Source organism: Balaenoptera acutorostrata, chromosome 10 (assembly GCF_949987535.1).
Source record: "Balaenoptera acutorostrata chromosome 10, mBalAcu1.1, whole genome shotgun sequence".
NCBI lineage: Eukaryota > Metazoa > Chordata > Mammalia > Artiodactyla > Balaenopteridae > Balaenoptera > Balaenoptera acutorostrata.
The window spans coordinates 30,037,715-30,055,684 of NC_080073.1; the positions used below are offsets into that span (position 1 = coordinate 30,037,715).

The 17,970-nt window shown below is 41.7% G+C and overlaps 1 protein-coding gene across 17 annotated transcripts in view; it reads left to right on the plus strand.

Annotated features, from left to right (window-relative positions):
• The window catches only part of FHIT (fragile histidine triad diadenosine triphosphatase), a 1,493,627-nt gene that overhangs the window by 1,195,069 nt on the left and 280,588 nt on the right, over positions 1-17,970 (plus strand). For all 17 annotated transcript variants that reach the window (XM_057555632.1, XM_057555631.1, XM_057555633.1 and 14 more), the window contains 2 exons: positions 11,260-11,405; positions 13,852-13,881. In XM_057555632.1, coding sequence (XP_057411615.1) covers positions 11,260-11,405; positions 13,852-13,881 — 176 coding nt within the window. The remainder of the gene's footprint in view (positions 1-11,259; positions 11,406-13,851; positions 13,882-17,970) is intronic.

Sequence of the window (17,970 nt, forward strand, 5' to 3'; positions counted from 1 at the left end):
CACGGGAGCTTGGGTTTCGATCTGGCCACCCCATGGAAGTAGAAACTCAACGTGCTCTCTCCTTATTCCCAAACTGGGTAGAATATAAATGTGTACGTGGTAAAGTGCTGTTAAATTATTTATCTTGCTTGTGGTTTTCCAGCAGCTCTCCCATGAATTGCAGATCTTTAGCATTACTTTCTGATCTATACTAGACAAAAAAGCTTTTCACAGAGTTTTTGAAGTGATTCTCACAGCAGAGTGTTATGTGTAGTTTAAAAAAAATTTTTTTATATCACTCATTGGAAATGATCCTTAAATATTTCTTTCAGCTGCTGAGCATACTTTATTCCTCTTCTACTGAAATACTTCTCCAAGTCTTAACACCTAAGAGCGTTTTTACAACGTTGTCATTGTGGTGTGTTCTCACCCCTATGTTGGCGCATTATGGACAGATACTTCTGCGTGGCAGTAAATTTCTTTTTCAGGACTCTCCTAACCACAATGATTTAAAGTTCTCATACTTCTGTATATTTGCAGGACCATACCAATAATACTGAATTTTTGTAATGGTTATTCAGAGACATTGTAAGACCTAGAAATGATTCCGTATCATTAAGGAAGGGGAAAAGGGAGTCTTGGAAAAAGTATTTCTTTTGCTTTCTAATTAAAGAATGGCAGATCCTTTGTATATATGCTGATATTCTTCCTTCCCTCATGGCAGCTAAAACTAATAAATCTCCCCATTCTTCCCTCCTTATCCCTATCAAGCCCTCAGAATCCTCTTCACCATACTGTTCTAAGCAGCTACACAAATTACTTGGAGTGAGCAAAAGAGATGAAACCCATTTAACAAACCTGCTGTAGTCCCTGGGAGAACAGGTGATGAGCAGAGCCCCCTACTGACCTGTAGGGCTGGTCCTGGTCCTATTCCTGAAAGCACAGTGACATTGCTGGTTGCCTTGCAGAAGGAAAGAGAGCTTTGAGGTCTCACACTGGCAGTTAAATGCTCTAGTTTGTAATTGACATAATCACTTTTGCTCACGACTCCTTGGCCAGAATTCCTTGAGCTTCACCCAAGCACAAGGATAAAGGAAGTATAATCCTGTCATGTGCCTGGAATGGCAAAAATGGAAATAGTGACCCAGTTTCACTAATGACTGCCATGTTCCATTCGATGTATTTTAATGCTCAGCTTCTCAGCATATTTCACTAAGCAGAAGGTCCTCTTGCTTTGCTCATATGATTAGTAGGATATTTACTCTACTTTTTGGTTAAAAAGCTGAGATCTTCAGGCATCTCTGTGTGTAGGTAAAGGAGGCTCAGTAGTCCCAAAATCCTCTGGAACACTTGTCGTATGCAGAGTTCTACAAAAAATGAACAAAAAATTAGTCTTACTGTTTAAAGAAAAAAAAAGGATATGAGAAATGCTGCTTAGTATCTCTCTCTCTCTTTTTTTTTTTAAAGGGAAAGGTTTAAGCATTTACCCTGTCTTTCTTTTTTTTAATTAGTTAATTAATTAATTTTTAAATTTATGGCTGTGTTGGGTCTTCGCTTCTGTGTGAGGGCTTTCTCTAGTTGCGGCAAGCGGGGGCCACTCTTCATCGCGGTGCGCGGGCCTCTCAGTATCGCGGCCTCTCTTGTTGCGGAGCACAGGCTCCAGACGCGCAGGCTCAGTAATTGTGGCTCACGGGCCTAGTTGCTTCGCGGCATGTGGGATCTTCCCAGACCAGGGCTCGAACCCATGTCCCCTGCGTTGGCAGGCAGATTCTCAACCACTGCGCCACCAGGGAAGCCCTCTCTTTTTTTTTTTAAGTCAGAACACACATTAGTACATGATATATCCTGATGAGTCCTGCTGTAAAGAAACCTGTTTTACCTCATTTCATTCAGTGTTTCTTAATCTTCTTTGACTACACGATATTTTTTTTCTTGTATCGTATCTAATAACATCTCATGGAAGCAGTGTCCTAGGGAACCACTGTAGTAAATAGTGCACTAGGTACCTGGAGACTTTTATCACCTTGGGAAGCATTGAAACAGCATGGACAATTTTACTGCATGGCCCAGGATTCTCACTTTATAACTGTGTGACCTTGGATATATAGTTTCACTTAAAAAAAATTTTTTTTTAATTTATTTTATTTTTATTTTTGGCTGTGTTGGGTCTTCGTTTCTGTGCGAGGGCTTTCTCTAGTTGTGGCAAGTGGGGGCCACTCTTCATCGCGGTGCGTGGGCCTCTCACTATCGCGGCCTCTCTTGTTGTGGAGCATAGGCTCCAGATGCGCAGGCTCAGTAGTTGTGGCTCATGGGCCTAGTTGCTCCACGGCATGTGGGATCTTCCCAGACCAGGGCTCGAACCCGTGTCCCCTGCATTAGCAGGCAGATTCTCAACCACTGCGCCACCAGGGAAGCCCTAGTTTCACTTTTTTTGACCTCTGCTTCTGAACGTGGAAAAATGGGGGTGATATTATCTACCTCCAATGCATTGCTGATTATCACTAGGACATGATAGGTAGCGCACAAATGTTGTATATTCTCTCCTTCCCTTACCGATATCATTTACTTTCCCCCACATATTTAGTTTAATATAAGCATGTAACTTTTTTTCCAATTCTGATTCTCTTAGGATAATCAATATAGGATTCTTTTGCCTTGAAATATTCACAGACTATGTGAAATTTAAACCAGAGAATCTGCACCAGAGTGCATCCCGGCTGCGGGCTCTTCTTTCATTTTACTTTCTTTGAAAGCCACCCATTTACTTCTCCGTATGAATATGATTCTCCCCTCTAAGCATCCAGATCAGTGCAGAAGTTTGGGGATTGCTTAGGGCAGATCTGCCAGGGGAGAGATACCTGATTCCTCTCCCACAGATGACTAAGGACTTGTATCTTTGGCCCAAAGCATTCTCCAGGACACAACATGAGAATTCTAGAAGATACTTGTGAGATGCTTGCATTGAAATCCAGGTATGAGCAGAATACTATCATTATCTTAATTACATTGTGCTGGAATTTATCATACTCTGGAAATTAAATTTGCTTAAAATTACATTCATGCCATTTATGCTTATGGTTGATGAATATTCTATGAAGTCTTCTTTGAGTTACTGAAGTGGGTTTGTTAACATCCCATAAAGAAAGGTGTGGCCCAAACTGTCAAGATGCTTCTTTAGAATTGTATTGGTTCATTTTTTGGACAATATTTCTACCTTTCTGCTTAAAAAAAAAATCACAGAATTACCTACATTGTGAATAGTACATTACTTTTGAGATGCCACCTACTTTGATTCAAAACTCTGCAACTGTGCTACTTAACTCAAATAACTTGAATCTTTTCTCAAAAATACCTCACAGTCATCCTGGTGGTGTTTTTCGAAGTGACATTAAGAATTATTTTAGGGCTTCCCTGGTGGCGCAGTGGTTGAGAGTCTGCCTGCCGATGCAGGGGACACGGGTTCGAGCCCTGGTCTGGGAGGATCCCACATGCCGTGGAGCAACTGGACCCGTGAGCCACAACTGCTGAGCCTGCGCGTCTGGAGCCTGTGCCCCACGACGGGAGGGGCCGCGATGGTGAGAGGCCCGCGCACCGCGATGAAGAGTGGCCCCCACTTGCCGCAACTAGAGAAAGCCCTCGCACGAAACGAAGACCCAACACAGCTAAAAATATATAAATAAATAAAGTAGCTATTAATTAAAAAAAAAAAAGAATTATTTTAAACATTTGCAAGGACTAGGATTATTTATTAGAGCAAATAATTCATTACACGGGGTCTGCAGAAGTCTGCAATGCAAACTGGAAAGTTCCTTGTTTGTCATTAAACTACATACTGATCTGCAGTAGAGATGAATACAGACTCTTCTTTTTTTATAGTTCAGAAGAATGACTAATTCTTCATCATATTATTTGATGTCGACTTACTCCATATTCATATATACACATGCTAATCAGCTTCATTGGGATCAGTGATATTTTGATGGTTTGATTTATTTTAGTGACTTTTCTATTCTGAATCCCTAGAGTAGATCAGATTTGGAAAAATAGATGGGAGCAAGTCTGAGCAACTCTGAGAATAATATTCTGCTGTTGTCTTTAATTAATCATCTGAATCAGTACATTTCCATTTCTGTGTCACGACTCTATATTTAAATATTTCATATTTGTCATGGAAATGCTCATAAAATTCTTTTTTAAATCATCAGTTATTATCCTTGATGAGCAAATTTCAAACTTATCAAATTTTTTGGAATAAAAGTGTAGCAACATAATGATCATTTGATATTGTTGGGACAGTTCTCACTTTTACAGCATCTCATTTTGTTCTTTTTTTTTTTTTTTTATTCAAATCACATTTATTTTAAATTTATTTATTTATTTATTTATGGCTGTGTTGGGTCTTCGTTTCTGTGCGAGGGCCTTCTCCAGTTGCGGCAAGCGGGGGCCACTCTTCATCGCGATGCGCGGGCCTCTCACTATCGCGGCCTCTCCCGCCGCGGAGCACAGGCTCCAGACGCGCAGGCTCAGCAATTGTGGCTCACGGGCCTAGTCGCTCCGCGGCATGTGGGATCTTCCCAGACCAGGGCTCGAACCCGTGTCCCCTGCATCGGCAGGCAGACTCTCAACCACTGCGCCACCAGGGAAGCCCCTCATTTTGTTCTTGATTCCACCAGACCTTTGCAGTTGTTTTTGTGGTTCATGACAGTTGTTGGCTCTCAGCTGGGGTACCTTAGTTCTCTTTCACTTGGCTCCTGTCTCCAGTAGCGTAGCTGGACTTTTTCCACAGCTTGTTGGTCTCCGGGTTCCAAAAAGACAGAAAAAACAGAAGTTGCAAAGTCTGTTAAGGCCTGACCTTGGAAAGTCACATAGCAACACTTTTATCACATTCCACTGGTCAAAGCAAGCCACAGGCCAGTCCAAACTCAGTGGGAAGGGAAATAGACTCCAACTTTTGGTGAGAGGAGCAGCAAAGTCACTTTGCAAAGGGACATGTAGGATGGGAGGGATTCTTGTGCTAATATTGGTGAATAAGCTACCACAATATCTTTAGGTGTTTCATTGGTGTAAAGATTCCATTTCATTTCTTTCTTGCATCGTGTGTATTCTGAACTGGCTGTGTGTCAGCAAGAGTTCAGCACAGGGTCTGGCACATTGCCACATCACTTTAACATGGCAAAAACACCCTACATGTTCATGCAAAAGGACGGAGACAGTCACTTCTGGGCTGGTGGTGAGAGTGGAGAAGAAGAGGGAAAGAAAAGGCATTACCCAGTTTCTGGTAGTCCTTGGTGATATAAATGATGCTATGAGAAAGTCAATGGCTCCCAATAATTAGACTGTCCAACAAGCAATGGGATTTTCAGTGTGTCCGACAGCCTGACTCATTGACATAGACTGTAATACCTAATCTCCCTCCTATCTGTCAACCCAGGGGAGCTCAAGTTACCTTGAAGAAACTGAAGCTCAAAGCTGGAAAAGGGCAAAAATTCAGGCTCTGCATCCCTCTTACTTCCTCCTGCTGATAAAGATGGTTCTCTCATTCTTGATCCCCTTGTTCACAGTTCCCTGTTAGAACAAGGGCATACTCAGGGCTTCCTTTGCCCAGTACTGAGGCCTCCTTCCACCGTGGGGTTGTACATCCCCTCTGCTTTCTTCATTTGAGGCTGGGTTTTTCTCAGGCAGTTAGCAGTTTTGCACAGTATGTTTGTATTTCATGAAGTGTGATTCTCTTCCATGAACAGAAGGACTCCGGGAATGGAGGGCACACTTTTAATGAGAGGACCGGCAGAGACTGAGTCATGAAATCTATACAAAGTGTAACATCACAATGCTATGCTTAATAACATGGACTTCGGAATCAGACAGATTTGGGTTGAATTCTAGTTTTAGTCTCCTACGGAGTGTGCTGTCTTGCACAGATTTCTTATTTTCTGTGAGCTGTAATTTCCTCATCTGCAAAATTGGAATTATAATAGTCCTCCATTGGTTTGTTGGAAAGATGAAGTCAACGAGAGTCCATATATAAATGAAACGGTGATTTTGGCCAAAGGAAGAATACCCAACAACTTTCTTTGATACATAAATTGCTAGGCCATTTTCAAGGATAGATTTTGGTCCAAATTTGGAGAAATAGTTTCTGATTTTAGAAAATGGAAATGCAGGACCATAGTGAAAAGTTTGTCTAACACCCCTAGGCAGAGTTAGATCCTGCCTTCTCTATGCTCCCACAACATTCTGTACTGATTTCTATCAATAGCACTCATCTCTCTGCGTCGTATGATCTGTTTGTGCTACATAACAGTTTGGGATAATAGAGTGTGAACACTTCAAGGTCAGTTACTCTGTCACATTCATCTTGGCATCCTAAATTTTCACACAAACCCCAGACTGAAAGGAGGCTGTAGTTGTGGGATGGATGGATGAGTGAGTTGCCAGCCAACCCTCCGGTTGGTTCACTCTCCTGTTTGTAAAGTCCACTTTAAATCTCATCTGCACTAAAAACTCTTCTTTGATTTTCCTCTGCTATGAGAAATCCCTTTGTCGACCATAGGAACTAAATCATAATTATTGACCTTCTCTTCTTTAAAAACAAACTATTATTACTAAATGAATGTGTCTCCTTTAGATTATAGGGAGAGGCCAGATCCCATTTGATAATCTCTTTCACAGGCTTTCAGACATAGTGAGTACTGGATAAACATATTAAATTCAATTGAGTAGATTACCTTCTTTGAGGGTTATCATGCACGTTAGCTAAAAAGTCTCTTCAGAGGTGTTAATTCTACGCAAAGAGGACCCAGGAGAAAGTGTGTTCTTGTAGCCCATGCACAATATGGGATTTGCCCGCTAACAAGGCGTAAGAGTCTCCAAATTAAATTATGTTGCACCTGTGATATTACCTTAAAACAACTGGCATATAAACAGTGGCAGTAGAATTTCAAGAGCTGTCTGCTGTTCTTCAAAATTACTTTGCTTGCCCTGAGTAGCTTGTCTAGGAACGCCATGGAGCACATGGTACCCACCGTCTTCGGGTAATATGGTATTTTCTTCTAAGGCTTGTGCACTTATTTTGAGAAAATAATTGTATTCTCAGAAGAATTTGTGAGTAACACACTGTTTTGGTGCTCTCACGTGTTTGCAGATCACATGCTTCATTTTTCCATTTGGTAGTGGCAGAAACTCCTTGAGTTGTGATGGGGAGTAATACTCGTGATTTATCTATGTGGTGTCAATACCACAACACATTTTATGGTTGTGATTAGTCTTCAAAGGCATCAGAATTATTACAGAGTCATGAAAATGTTCTACCGTGTTCACATATTTTTCTTAGAAAGGTAATTTTTTTAAGATACATAAGATTTGTCCAATATGCTATTAAGATAACATTGTAGTCCTCAATTTAGGAAAAGAGGAATACCCTCCCCCCCATACTTTCAGTTTCCTTTACTTAATTTTTTTCTGACGTGATTCCTCTAAATCAGGGGCTGACACTCCAAGGCCCACCGGCCAAATCTGGCCAGGCTTTTCTTTTTGTATATAAAGGTTTCCTGGGATATAGCCACACGTATTTGTGTTTGTATTATCTATGGCTCCTGAGGCATATGGCCCACCAAACCTAAAATATTTACCATCTGGCCCTTGGCAGAAAAAGTTTGCTGATCTGCTTTGAATTCTTTATGAACCTCTTTATATTTTCAGGTAGCCGTGGGATAATTCGTCCCACTCAGAGGTTCCCCATGGTTACTCTAGAACCCTTGCCTTACTCAGGTGCCCCAGGTCCCCACTGCATTGGACAGCCCTCTGTGCTTCTATCTGTGCCCCGATAGTACTGCGGTTGTGTATTTCAGTGCCTGTCTCCCGGACCGGAAGGCCAGGAACACCTTCTTACTCTCCTTTGCTGTTCCCAGAGCCAAGTACAGTGTCCACACTTGTGATGCTCAGTGTTCATTGAAGGAACAGATGAGTTACACGTCTCAGTCACAGTGTAAAGCAGCATTTTAATAGATACAGTTTATCTGAGACTCTTGAGTATTCTAGAAACTACTTCTTTCTAGTTATAAAAGGGTTTTTTAAAAAGGCTTTTACCTTCATAATTTTATTTCCTTTTGGCTCATGTGAAAATTAGTTTATGTTAAAAATGAGTTTACATTTCTCCAGCTTTCATCTAACATTAGTTCTAACCATGCTAGATCTTAAGGATAAACTTCTTTGAATTCAAAAAAATATATTGCAGACTATCTCAATCTCATATAGATGATTGAAAAGTAAATGAATGTCATCTCCATTTTGTCAGGGTTTTAGTACTCAGAGGTGGCTGATACAAGGGTCTGGTTTATTATTTATTCTCTCATTCCAGCAAGACTTAACTAAGTGTCTCTGGTGTTGTAGGTGGCAGTGAAAGAGCAATAAACAAGACAAAGCCTTTACTTTTGTGGAGCTTCCTTTCTCATCTGGGTACATAGTAACCAGCCAAGAAAACTGCCAGCTGGTGGCAGGGGGGCTGTGAAAAGATTAAAATAGGGTGATATAAGAGTGAGGAAGCAAGTAGCAGTTTGAAGTCCCTAGCAGTTAATTGTTCTTTTGAGAGAGTGGCATTGGAATTAGGATCTGAAAGATAAGAAGCAGCCATGTGAAGATCAGGCGGAATTGATCTAGGCAGAACAAATAACCAGGACAAAACCCCCAAATCTAGGAAGGAGCTTAGTGTGTTTGAAGAACAGAAAGAAAGCAAATATGGCAGATGTGTAGTATGCTAGAGAGAAGTGAGGAGAAACAGGCTCAGGAGGTAGGTAGGCATTAGTCAGAATGCAGCCTTTGGTAAGGCTAAGGCTCAGGCTCTTGTCTTCTCTGGTTGTAAAGGAACTGAGGGAAGCCGGTTGATGCTGACTTTCTGATGCCCCATTAGTGCCCAGCATGGCCCCAGGGAGTGTGACGGATAGCGAATCTGCTACTGGCCAGGTCAGCTACTCACACTGCAACCAGAGGCTCCAGAGCCGCACCGTGTGTAATGTCAGACCCAGCTACCTCCGTGTAGAGTGATGTGGAACCCACCTGTGTGGCCCTTTCTAGGCTGAGATGGCTGTTTGGCCATCCTCTGGGTCCCAACAGAACAAAGACAATGATCTCCCACATGACCACCTGCAGAAGTAAGCACCCTTGAGAGTATTCTCCATTTCATCTTATTTTTTGCATCAAAATGTCTGTGTGTGATATGCAGATAAGATGACTTTTTAACAAAAGGTTGGGTTGCAGGGAATATTATGTCAGGACAATGTTGCCTAAATGGGTTGCTGAAAAATATTCACCTAAATGAGAATGTGCTTAGCCTGTGGAAATCTTTTGTGATACGTTGTATTTCTATATTAATATTCAGTTACAGTAAAAAATGTATGTGATGTATCACCCTGTGGTTAGGTATGTACAGGATAGAACATCTCACACGTTCCACCGTTTTGGTTCCGTTCCGTAAACAGTTTGATTCATTAAACCTGGGTCAAGCTGATTCTTAGCATCGGGTAAGAAAATGGACAGGTAAAAAGATACAGTTTTTTATGGCATCAAAAAAAACCTTTCAGATGTCATTGATATTACTAAAGTAACGTTAGACACAAAGATTGCCAGATTCATTCCACCAGTTTTCACAGTAAGCAGTTTTTTAAATAGAATGTTATTCCCTTCCCCACCTAGTTGCTGTGTGTAGACGTAGCCAACCACAGTAATTATGAATATTGTTGGAAGCTTGCAAAATTGTCATCTTGCTGTGGTTTGGTGAAGTCAGAGCCTAAGGGAGGGTGTAAATTAAAGCAGGGAGGAGGAAGATGGGGAAAGGGCTCTTTTAACAACAAAAAAAGCAACTCAGTGGGAGTGGAGGCTGGCAATCTGCTCAGAGGAAATGAAAGGAAATTCTCCATTTCTAAATGGTTCATTGACCCATGATAATAAAGCAGCCCTGCCAAAGAAGGATAATTATCTTTTTAAGTATCAGATGCCCTGTGGGTGAAGGCCTCCCTTCTCCTCTCTTGAAAAATGGACTCAGATTAAACAAATACTCGTTTTCCTAGTTTACCTTTGACATGAATTTCCTGATTATGAGCAAAATTAATCAGTTTTCCCTCTCTTTTTCCCCCTGTCTTATGGAAATCAGGCCCGCCCAGCTGAGCTCAGTGCATTTCCCCTTGGGTCCTCAGTCCTACCAATAGTATGGTGGGCTAAAATGCTTGATATTCTGGTGAGACTAGCAACTGCAGACTTGTGGTTTTATTATGCCCCTTAGCTGCTTGGCTCAAGGCAGAAGCATGCTCTTTTAAAACAAGAAACAGAAAAGAACATTCGCTTTTTTTCTTCTGCTGGTACCTGAAAACTGAACAAAAATTAAGGTAGCTTATGTGTGTATACATATGTATGTGTACATGTCTATACATGTATACCCATACATTTATGAGTTCAAATACAAAAAGAAACTGAAACGTTGTTGATGATGTGACGCTGAATGTTTATTTGCTACCAACAAATGATCAAACTTGCATCCTTTTTCTCTAGAATTTGTTGTTTGTTCAGACCAATAATGTAAATATGTTGATTTGTCTGACTAATAGAATACATTAAGATGGTTTCATTTGCACGAGCAGACAACCCTTGTTTTAAATTAATGATTTACCTTCAACTGCCTTCTTGAATTCTTAATAATCAGTTTGAGGAATGCTCGTCATTAGTTGCTTAACCGTGTGTCACGTCTCCTTGTTATAGATGAAGTTCACTGTACATTTTCAGAATCTCTATACTCCTTTTAAAAATAAAATACTGTTGTCTTTTGATTACATATTTCTCTACAGAGATATTGCAATTGAAGTTTTGATTGTGATGCTCTTCATAGAAAAACCAATTGAATATTCCAGTTGCTTTTCCAACCCAGGGCCTTTGGCTGCTTGAGAAGACAGAGCTTGAGAATAGGGGTCAGGAGATAACGGTCCAGAATAGATCTTGCCTCCTGGCATAATTATTTCAGCCAGCACTTAAGTCTCTCTGAGCACTGATGTCTTTTTCTCTTAAGAGAATTTCTTCAGTGCGCCATAGCTTCTCCTTTAAAGTATAATTAACCATGTTTGTAAGCTCTCTTTGAACTCCTTGGAGTTCAGTGGTTGGTAAATATTTGTTCTTTTATTCCTTGGCCTTTGCGAGTTCAGGCCCTGGGCCAAGGGGATTCAAGGCTGTGGGTATAAACTTCTTGGTAAAAATGGTCCCTAAAGCAAGCAGAGTGTACCTTAACAGACCTCACTGCAGATGTCCTCGTGTGTCCCCTCCGGCCAGTGGAGCGCTTCCGAGACCTGCGTCCCAATGAAGTGGCCGACCTGTTTCAGGCAGCACAGAGAGTCGGGACGGCGGTGGAGAAGCATTTCCAGGGCACCTCTCTCACCTTTTCTGTGCAGGTGAGTGTATAGATAGCTCGCTCATCCAGGGCCACCCTGCTATCCACAAGGCCCCGACGTGGGCTTGGTGAACAGGGTAGAGTATCAGCGGAGGCAACGCGCGCAGGGGAGTTGACCAAGCAGCTGGGAGTACTGGACGTGTGATGTGTGTGGTGAGCATGAAGACATTCCAGATCTTTTATTGGAACTGGGGCTGGACATGTCATTTTCATGCCAGGATAAATATGTTTTGAGCCCTGCTCTGTTCCTAGGGGAATAGAGATATGCAGGTTAGGTAGGGCCTCGCCCTCACAAGGCTGACCTTTTTGATCCAAGCCTCAGTGATCGATTATGGATCGATTATGGTATGAAGCTGGATTGACTGAGTGTTCAGTGTGGCCTACTTCCTGGTAAAGAAGCTAGACCCCCAGTTACTAGAGATCTTTAGGCCGAGTTTGAGCCAATGCTTGTCAGTGTGGGAGGAGGAGGTCCGCAGTGGGTCATCAGCTGTGGGAATTGAGTGAATCTTCAGGTCGTAATATACCATGAGCCCCTTCCTATCGCCCATGGAAAGAGCTGTGGGTATCTATATGTAATTGAAGCCCTGTGTGGCCTTGAGATTTGATGACTCTCCAAAAACCCTTTGGAAAGAAGTGGATGGTTTCATAATGCAAGACCTTGTACTCAGTGCTTTAGGTAAACTGGATATTTATCATCCTTCCTCTACCCTCCTCAGCTCTCCACCATAGACTTTAAAAGAGAACAGATAGAGAAGGCCACCGTTTTCAGGTCGTGAAAGGGTCTGACTAGAAATGCTCATCTGCATTTTTTTAAAAATTTATTTATTGGCCGCACCATGTGGCCTGCGGGATCTTAGTATCCCGACCAGGGATCGAACCTGTGCCCCCTGCAGTGGACGCGCAGAGTCCTAACCACTGGATGACCAGGGAATTCCCTCATCTGCATTCTTTAAAAAAAACCTTTTGCCACCATGTCTGTGTCAAGAGTATCTAAACTTCCTTGTAAAATACTGTGTGTGTGTGTGTGTGGGTGGGTATGTGTGTGTGTGTGTGTGTGTCTGTCTGTCTGTGTGCATTGTGTATTAACCCCTTTGAGTCACCTTGAAGCAGGTAGTTAAGCTCAGGGTGGGTTTATTAAGCTGATGCTGCAAATCATGTTTCCAGAGAGACCAAATGAAGGCAACTGGGTGAAGACATCTGTCAGTGTTTAATGGAATACTAGAAGAAAATTCACATTCATAGGAAATGGCCAATGCTGGTTATCTAACATCATTTGCTAGAAACTTAATTCCAAAAATATAGAAACTGATGTTAAAAAATATAGAAACTGTTGCTATTATGTAAAGCACTTAGAGTACTTTCATATATGTGGTGTTTTCAAACTTTTTAAAACCTTAACGTACAGTAAGATATATATTTATTTCACAATCATATATTCCCCTCTCCCCCTACAGACATGTAGATAAAGGAAACAGAAACTTCACGAAGCAGTGTTTACCTATTCTGTGCAGTCTAATAGTTTTTGTTCTGTTATCTGATTTCTTTTGTCGTCAGTGCTGGTCACAACCAATCAAGTTGACTTTATGACCCACTAATAGGTTGAGACTCCGAGTTTGAAAACCACTGATTACACAGGTCTGCTTAATCTTCGCCATAGCAGGGCAAGAATTCTCACCCCAAGTAGTTTGAGTCTTAGAAGTAGAAAGACTTACCTAAATTTTCAGAGTTGTCATTCAATTTTGAAATTTCTGCGTATAGAAACATTGCATGTTCTGCTATTCCAAACCAGCTGAGCACTTACTTGCTTTTGCTTTGTATTGTGCCTGATGACTAGACGAGTTTGCTTATTTTTAGCTAAGCAAATAGTTCTGTTGGGCTTCAGAAAGCCGAGGGAAGGACCCAGGATGGGAAAACAGCTCAGCTACAATAAACACTTGCACCTTTTCTCCCAAGGTCAGAAGAGCCAGAGAGGGCCCACTCTTGGGCGCTCCTCCTGCATGAGACAGCCCATATTCTTGCTTCTTGCTTAATGGATTATGTTTATAGCAATTTCCTGAGTAGAGACTTAAAGTAATCAGGCATTAATTAAGCTACATCTGGTTTAAAGATAACTGAAAGGTGTGATACTTCACCTCCCCAAATATTTCCAGTCTTCCTTTAATGCAATTAAAACCATAGCCAAAAGCAAAGAGCATGAAAAGTAGGAAAGGGGTTGACTCACTGGATAATTTATATCATTTTTATACATAACTTCTTACTCTCAGGCGGAAATGGAGAACCATTGGGCCCCGGACCTTTGAAGCGAATGGTCCCCATGAGGAAACTATAAATTAACACACAATGAAATTGGATTTAAATTATTAACAGGCAATATTTCTGAATAAGCAGGAGATACCATCTATCTGTTCTCACCTCTGTCTTTTTTTTTTTTTCCCCCCTATTTCTAGGATGGCCCCGAAGCCGGACAAACTGTGAAGGTGAGTGCTTATTATGTGCATACAAATTAATAGGGGGCGGTTACGAGAACTAATAAAAAATCACACTGAGTCATTTGGAGCACATTGCTGCTTCATTATGTTATCTTCGAGGTCAGAGAGACCCTCGGTGTTGGAGCCATAAATCGTGACATTGTAAACTTTGCCAAGCAATATGTTTCACATTAGTTTACAAGACATTTACCTTTTGTAGTAAAATTATTATTGTTCAAATGCTAAAACAGAAACTAAATCATGGAGTCCTGAAACAGAAACCGAAGTCAAAGGAGTTCATGGGAGGTAGTGTCTAGGAAACAGCACACATGCCGCATGTGGATTGGTGGGTCTCCCGTTAAGCCCGCACCTCTGTGGCAGCTTCTGGTTCTCCACACCGTGTATTGTTGCTTTGCCATTGTTGAGCGGAGGGCTCACAGATATGGTGGCCCCACGGTTGTCCCTTCACTCCTCGCCCTTTGCTTCCTTCTGTTCTCCTCCTTTCCACCCACACACCTACTCTTTTCCTCCCTTCGTACTTAATACCAAAGTTCAACATAATGGAGTCAGTGAAGCTCAAAAATGAGTTTTTAAGTGTGCCAGAAGACGGAAGGAGGATTTATTAGGATAGTCTCTGCTTCCCTAATAAAGTAAAATAAAAGAATAAAATCCTGGCTGATTCTGAAGCTGGGTTTCAGCCCCCTTCATACAAATGCAAATGCCTATGCAGTTAGTTCCTACGCCTAAATCATAGAAAAGGCCTTTTTATTCTTTTTCTTTTGTGTGTGTGTGTTAGAAATCTGAAGCAAGTCTAACTGGGGTGCTTATGTTACATTTTGCAAAATAAGATTTTATGGCTTGGAGACTGGCTGTGAGTGAGTAAGGTAATGCTTGGTACCAAACAATGCCAAATAAACATTACCTCTTTTGATATTCGTCTGCATATGGTTTTAATGCTTAACATAACTACCTCCGAACTTTTAAAATAGAATCTCTGGGAAATACTTTTGAGGAGCAAATGTCCTACAGAGATTGCCACCAAATTCCTTATGATAAAAAAGAGCTAGCCTTGCTCCAGACACACAGTGTGATAAGGACAGAGGGGCTTCACAGCTTTCCCCCACCTCCGTGCCAGGCTTCTAAACATGCCAATGCTAAAAAAAAAAATACAGTATAACACGGTAGCTTCGTTTTGAAATTGTTTTTGGAAGTACAAAATGTAAGTGTTTAAACCTGGTTGCTAGATTTCTTTTTCTGTTTAAAGAATATTCATTTATTTATTTATTTGGCTGCACCAGGTCTTATGCGGCACACGGGGGCATGCGGGATCTAGTTCCCTGACCGGGGAACGAACCTGGGCCTCCTGCATTGGGAGGGCAGAGTCTTAACCACTGGACCACCAGGGAAGTCCCGCTAGATTTTTTTAAAAATCAATATTCAAATATAAATTACAACACCACCAGATTAGTTAGGTGCTTTGTGCAGTATCTGTTTGATGAAATTCCTTCAGCCATTGAAAGTAACACTGCAGAGGCATAGCTAGTGGCATGGGAGAAATTCAAACCATGTCAAGGGGCATGCAGAGACTGACAGTCTGCACAACATAAACATATCTGAAATTTATATGAATATATAGGTTATATGATCTCAAAGTTTTATTTTGGGAATCTGAATGGGGTGTTAATCTAAACGGGGCATTTTCCTAGACAAGCAGGCACTGAATAGAGACAAAAAGTAGCTTAGTGGTTGCCAGGGGCTGGAGGAAGAAGGGAGGGAGAAACGACTACTAACAGGTAAGAGTTTCTTTTTAGGGTGATAAAAATATGGAATTAGTGGCGATGGTTGTGCAACATTATGGATATTTTTTGAACCCACTGAATCGTACATTTTTAAATGGTAAATTTTATGTTATTTGACATATATCTCAATTAAGAATGATAATAAAATAAAGCACAGTAAAAAACCCCAGCAAGCACCAAGTCTAGCAGGGCTGAGCACCATGGCTGTAGACTCTCTGACTCTAGTACCGACTACTTTTTCATGTCCCAATGATCTGGCCAGAATTTTTGATGGTTTCGTTAGCTTTGATGGTGGGGTGATGGAGTAATTTTTGGAGTACGGCACTCATATATAAATTGTTGAATGTGGTTCTTATCGTCACTGCCATTGTAATTTAGCTTAAGTTGATGTTTTTTTTACAGTTCTTTTTTTTAATTGGCAGATTATGTTCTTTTGGACATCTTTCAGTTGTTTCCTGTATGATCCCTAATTTCCCCCATGTGAATTAGCAGGGCCATCTCAAATCGTTTGTGTAATATTAAATGGCTAAAAAAAACCATCCATATGCATTTGACCCTTGAGTAACAGGACTTTGAACTGTGAGGGTTCACTTATACAGGAATTTTTTTTCAGTAGTAAATACTACAGTACTACAGGTAGGTGGTTGGTTGAATCTGCAGGTACAGAACTGCGTGTATGGAGGGCTGCCTGTGAATTATACATGGATTTTCTACTTCGAGGGAGGGTCGGAACTCCTAATCCCCAAGTATTAAGGGTCAGCTGTACATACAACTAAAACCTCAGTGGATGACAAAGTTTTGAAAACTCCTTTTAGACCAAGTCTACATATCACAAGTTGTCTAATCTATTTTTTCTAAGTGTGATTCTTATACTACCTACCTGAGAATTAATTTTGATGTTACTTTAATAAAAAGGTTGATTCTGTTTTTATTCTAAATTTCCTGATTTAGAATCTTTGTGTTTGGGGCTTGGGAATCTTCATTGTTAACAAGCACACCGCATGATACTTCTCAGAATGTAAATATTTACCAGCCTTGCTGTTTTATGGTGATAAAGTAGTAGGTGGTGATGGCCACATAACCTTGACCCAAGGAAGCCAGGAGTCGGCCCCTCCAGGGAGTACAGCTAATCTCGGAGAGGCAGCAGTGAGTGGTGGCATGAAGCGAGATCTTAATCCCCTGCCCAGGAATTGAACCTGGGTAGACTGGATGAAAACCAGGAATCCTGGCCACCACACCCCCTGGCTCTTGCCCCCAGTGAAAAATGCATTTCTCACGGAAGCAAAAGCTGTAAAAACAGGTACAAGTTTATTATTAGAGATATAGCACAACAACGGGTGGGAAAGCACACAGAGAAACCGTTTGTTTAGTTAGGACAGAAGCAAGGCAGAGATGCACTCTGGGAGAGGAAGGGTGTGGGCGTCGTCCTGAATGAGGAGGAACGCACTGAAGAGGTGGTTAGGTCATTTATACAGGGCAGTTCTTCCAGGTCTTTGTTTACCTTTGGCCAATTACCTGGTTTCTTCTTCCACATCTGCCCTGCCCTAGGACCCTACCCAACATGCGTGCGCAACGTTTTTCCAAGATGGATTTCAGCCCAGAGGTCTATGGGACGGCCTTAGCATCACGTATTATGGGGTGTGCCCCTCCTTTTGACCCCCAAGGAGCCTTTCTGCGCATGTGCAATGTTTCCCTTGCCTCAAGGCTGGGAAATGTGTGACCTCTTGATCTTTTAGCAGGGTTTAGCCCCTCTCTGTCCCTGCCATAAAAGTGTCCAATGTCCGGTTATCTACCCTATTCCTGTTGTTGTTTCTCATATCAAAGTGCAGATCTCGAAATACAGACAGGAGTCCGCTCATAAATATGTAGTCCAGAGCCCGCTTGTCTCTTGCCTCAGGAAAAGTAAACAAGGGGCTGGTAATGAATGTCCGGCCTGAAGCCCATCTTCTTCTCACCCCAGGAAGTGTGAACAGGAGGCCAGTTGTCAATGTCTAGCCTGGGGCCCATCTACCTCCTGCCTCAATGCCACATGGTCAGTATTTAGCTGCCAGGTTTTGAAAGCTACAAATCATGACTAAGCATTTCAGATTTTGAAATTCACACAGTTGAACATTATGAGGCACTCTCTGACAGCCTGCCACGGAAAGCGCAGTGACTATTTTCTTCCTCTTTGCTTCTGTGTCTGACTCTTGGTACCCCGCCTGACGCCTGGGCCCTAAACCATTTTTGTCTCATGTTGGGCGGTAAGAGCAATAAGCCCAGCAATGATCCCTTCCCTTGCTGTTGTTAGCGGAAGTGC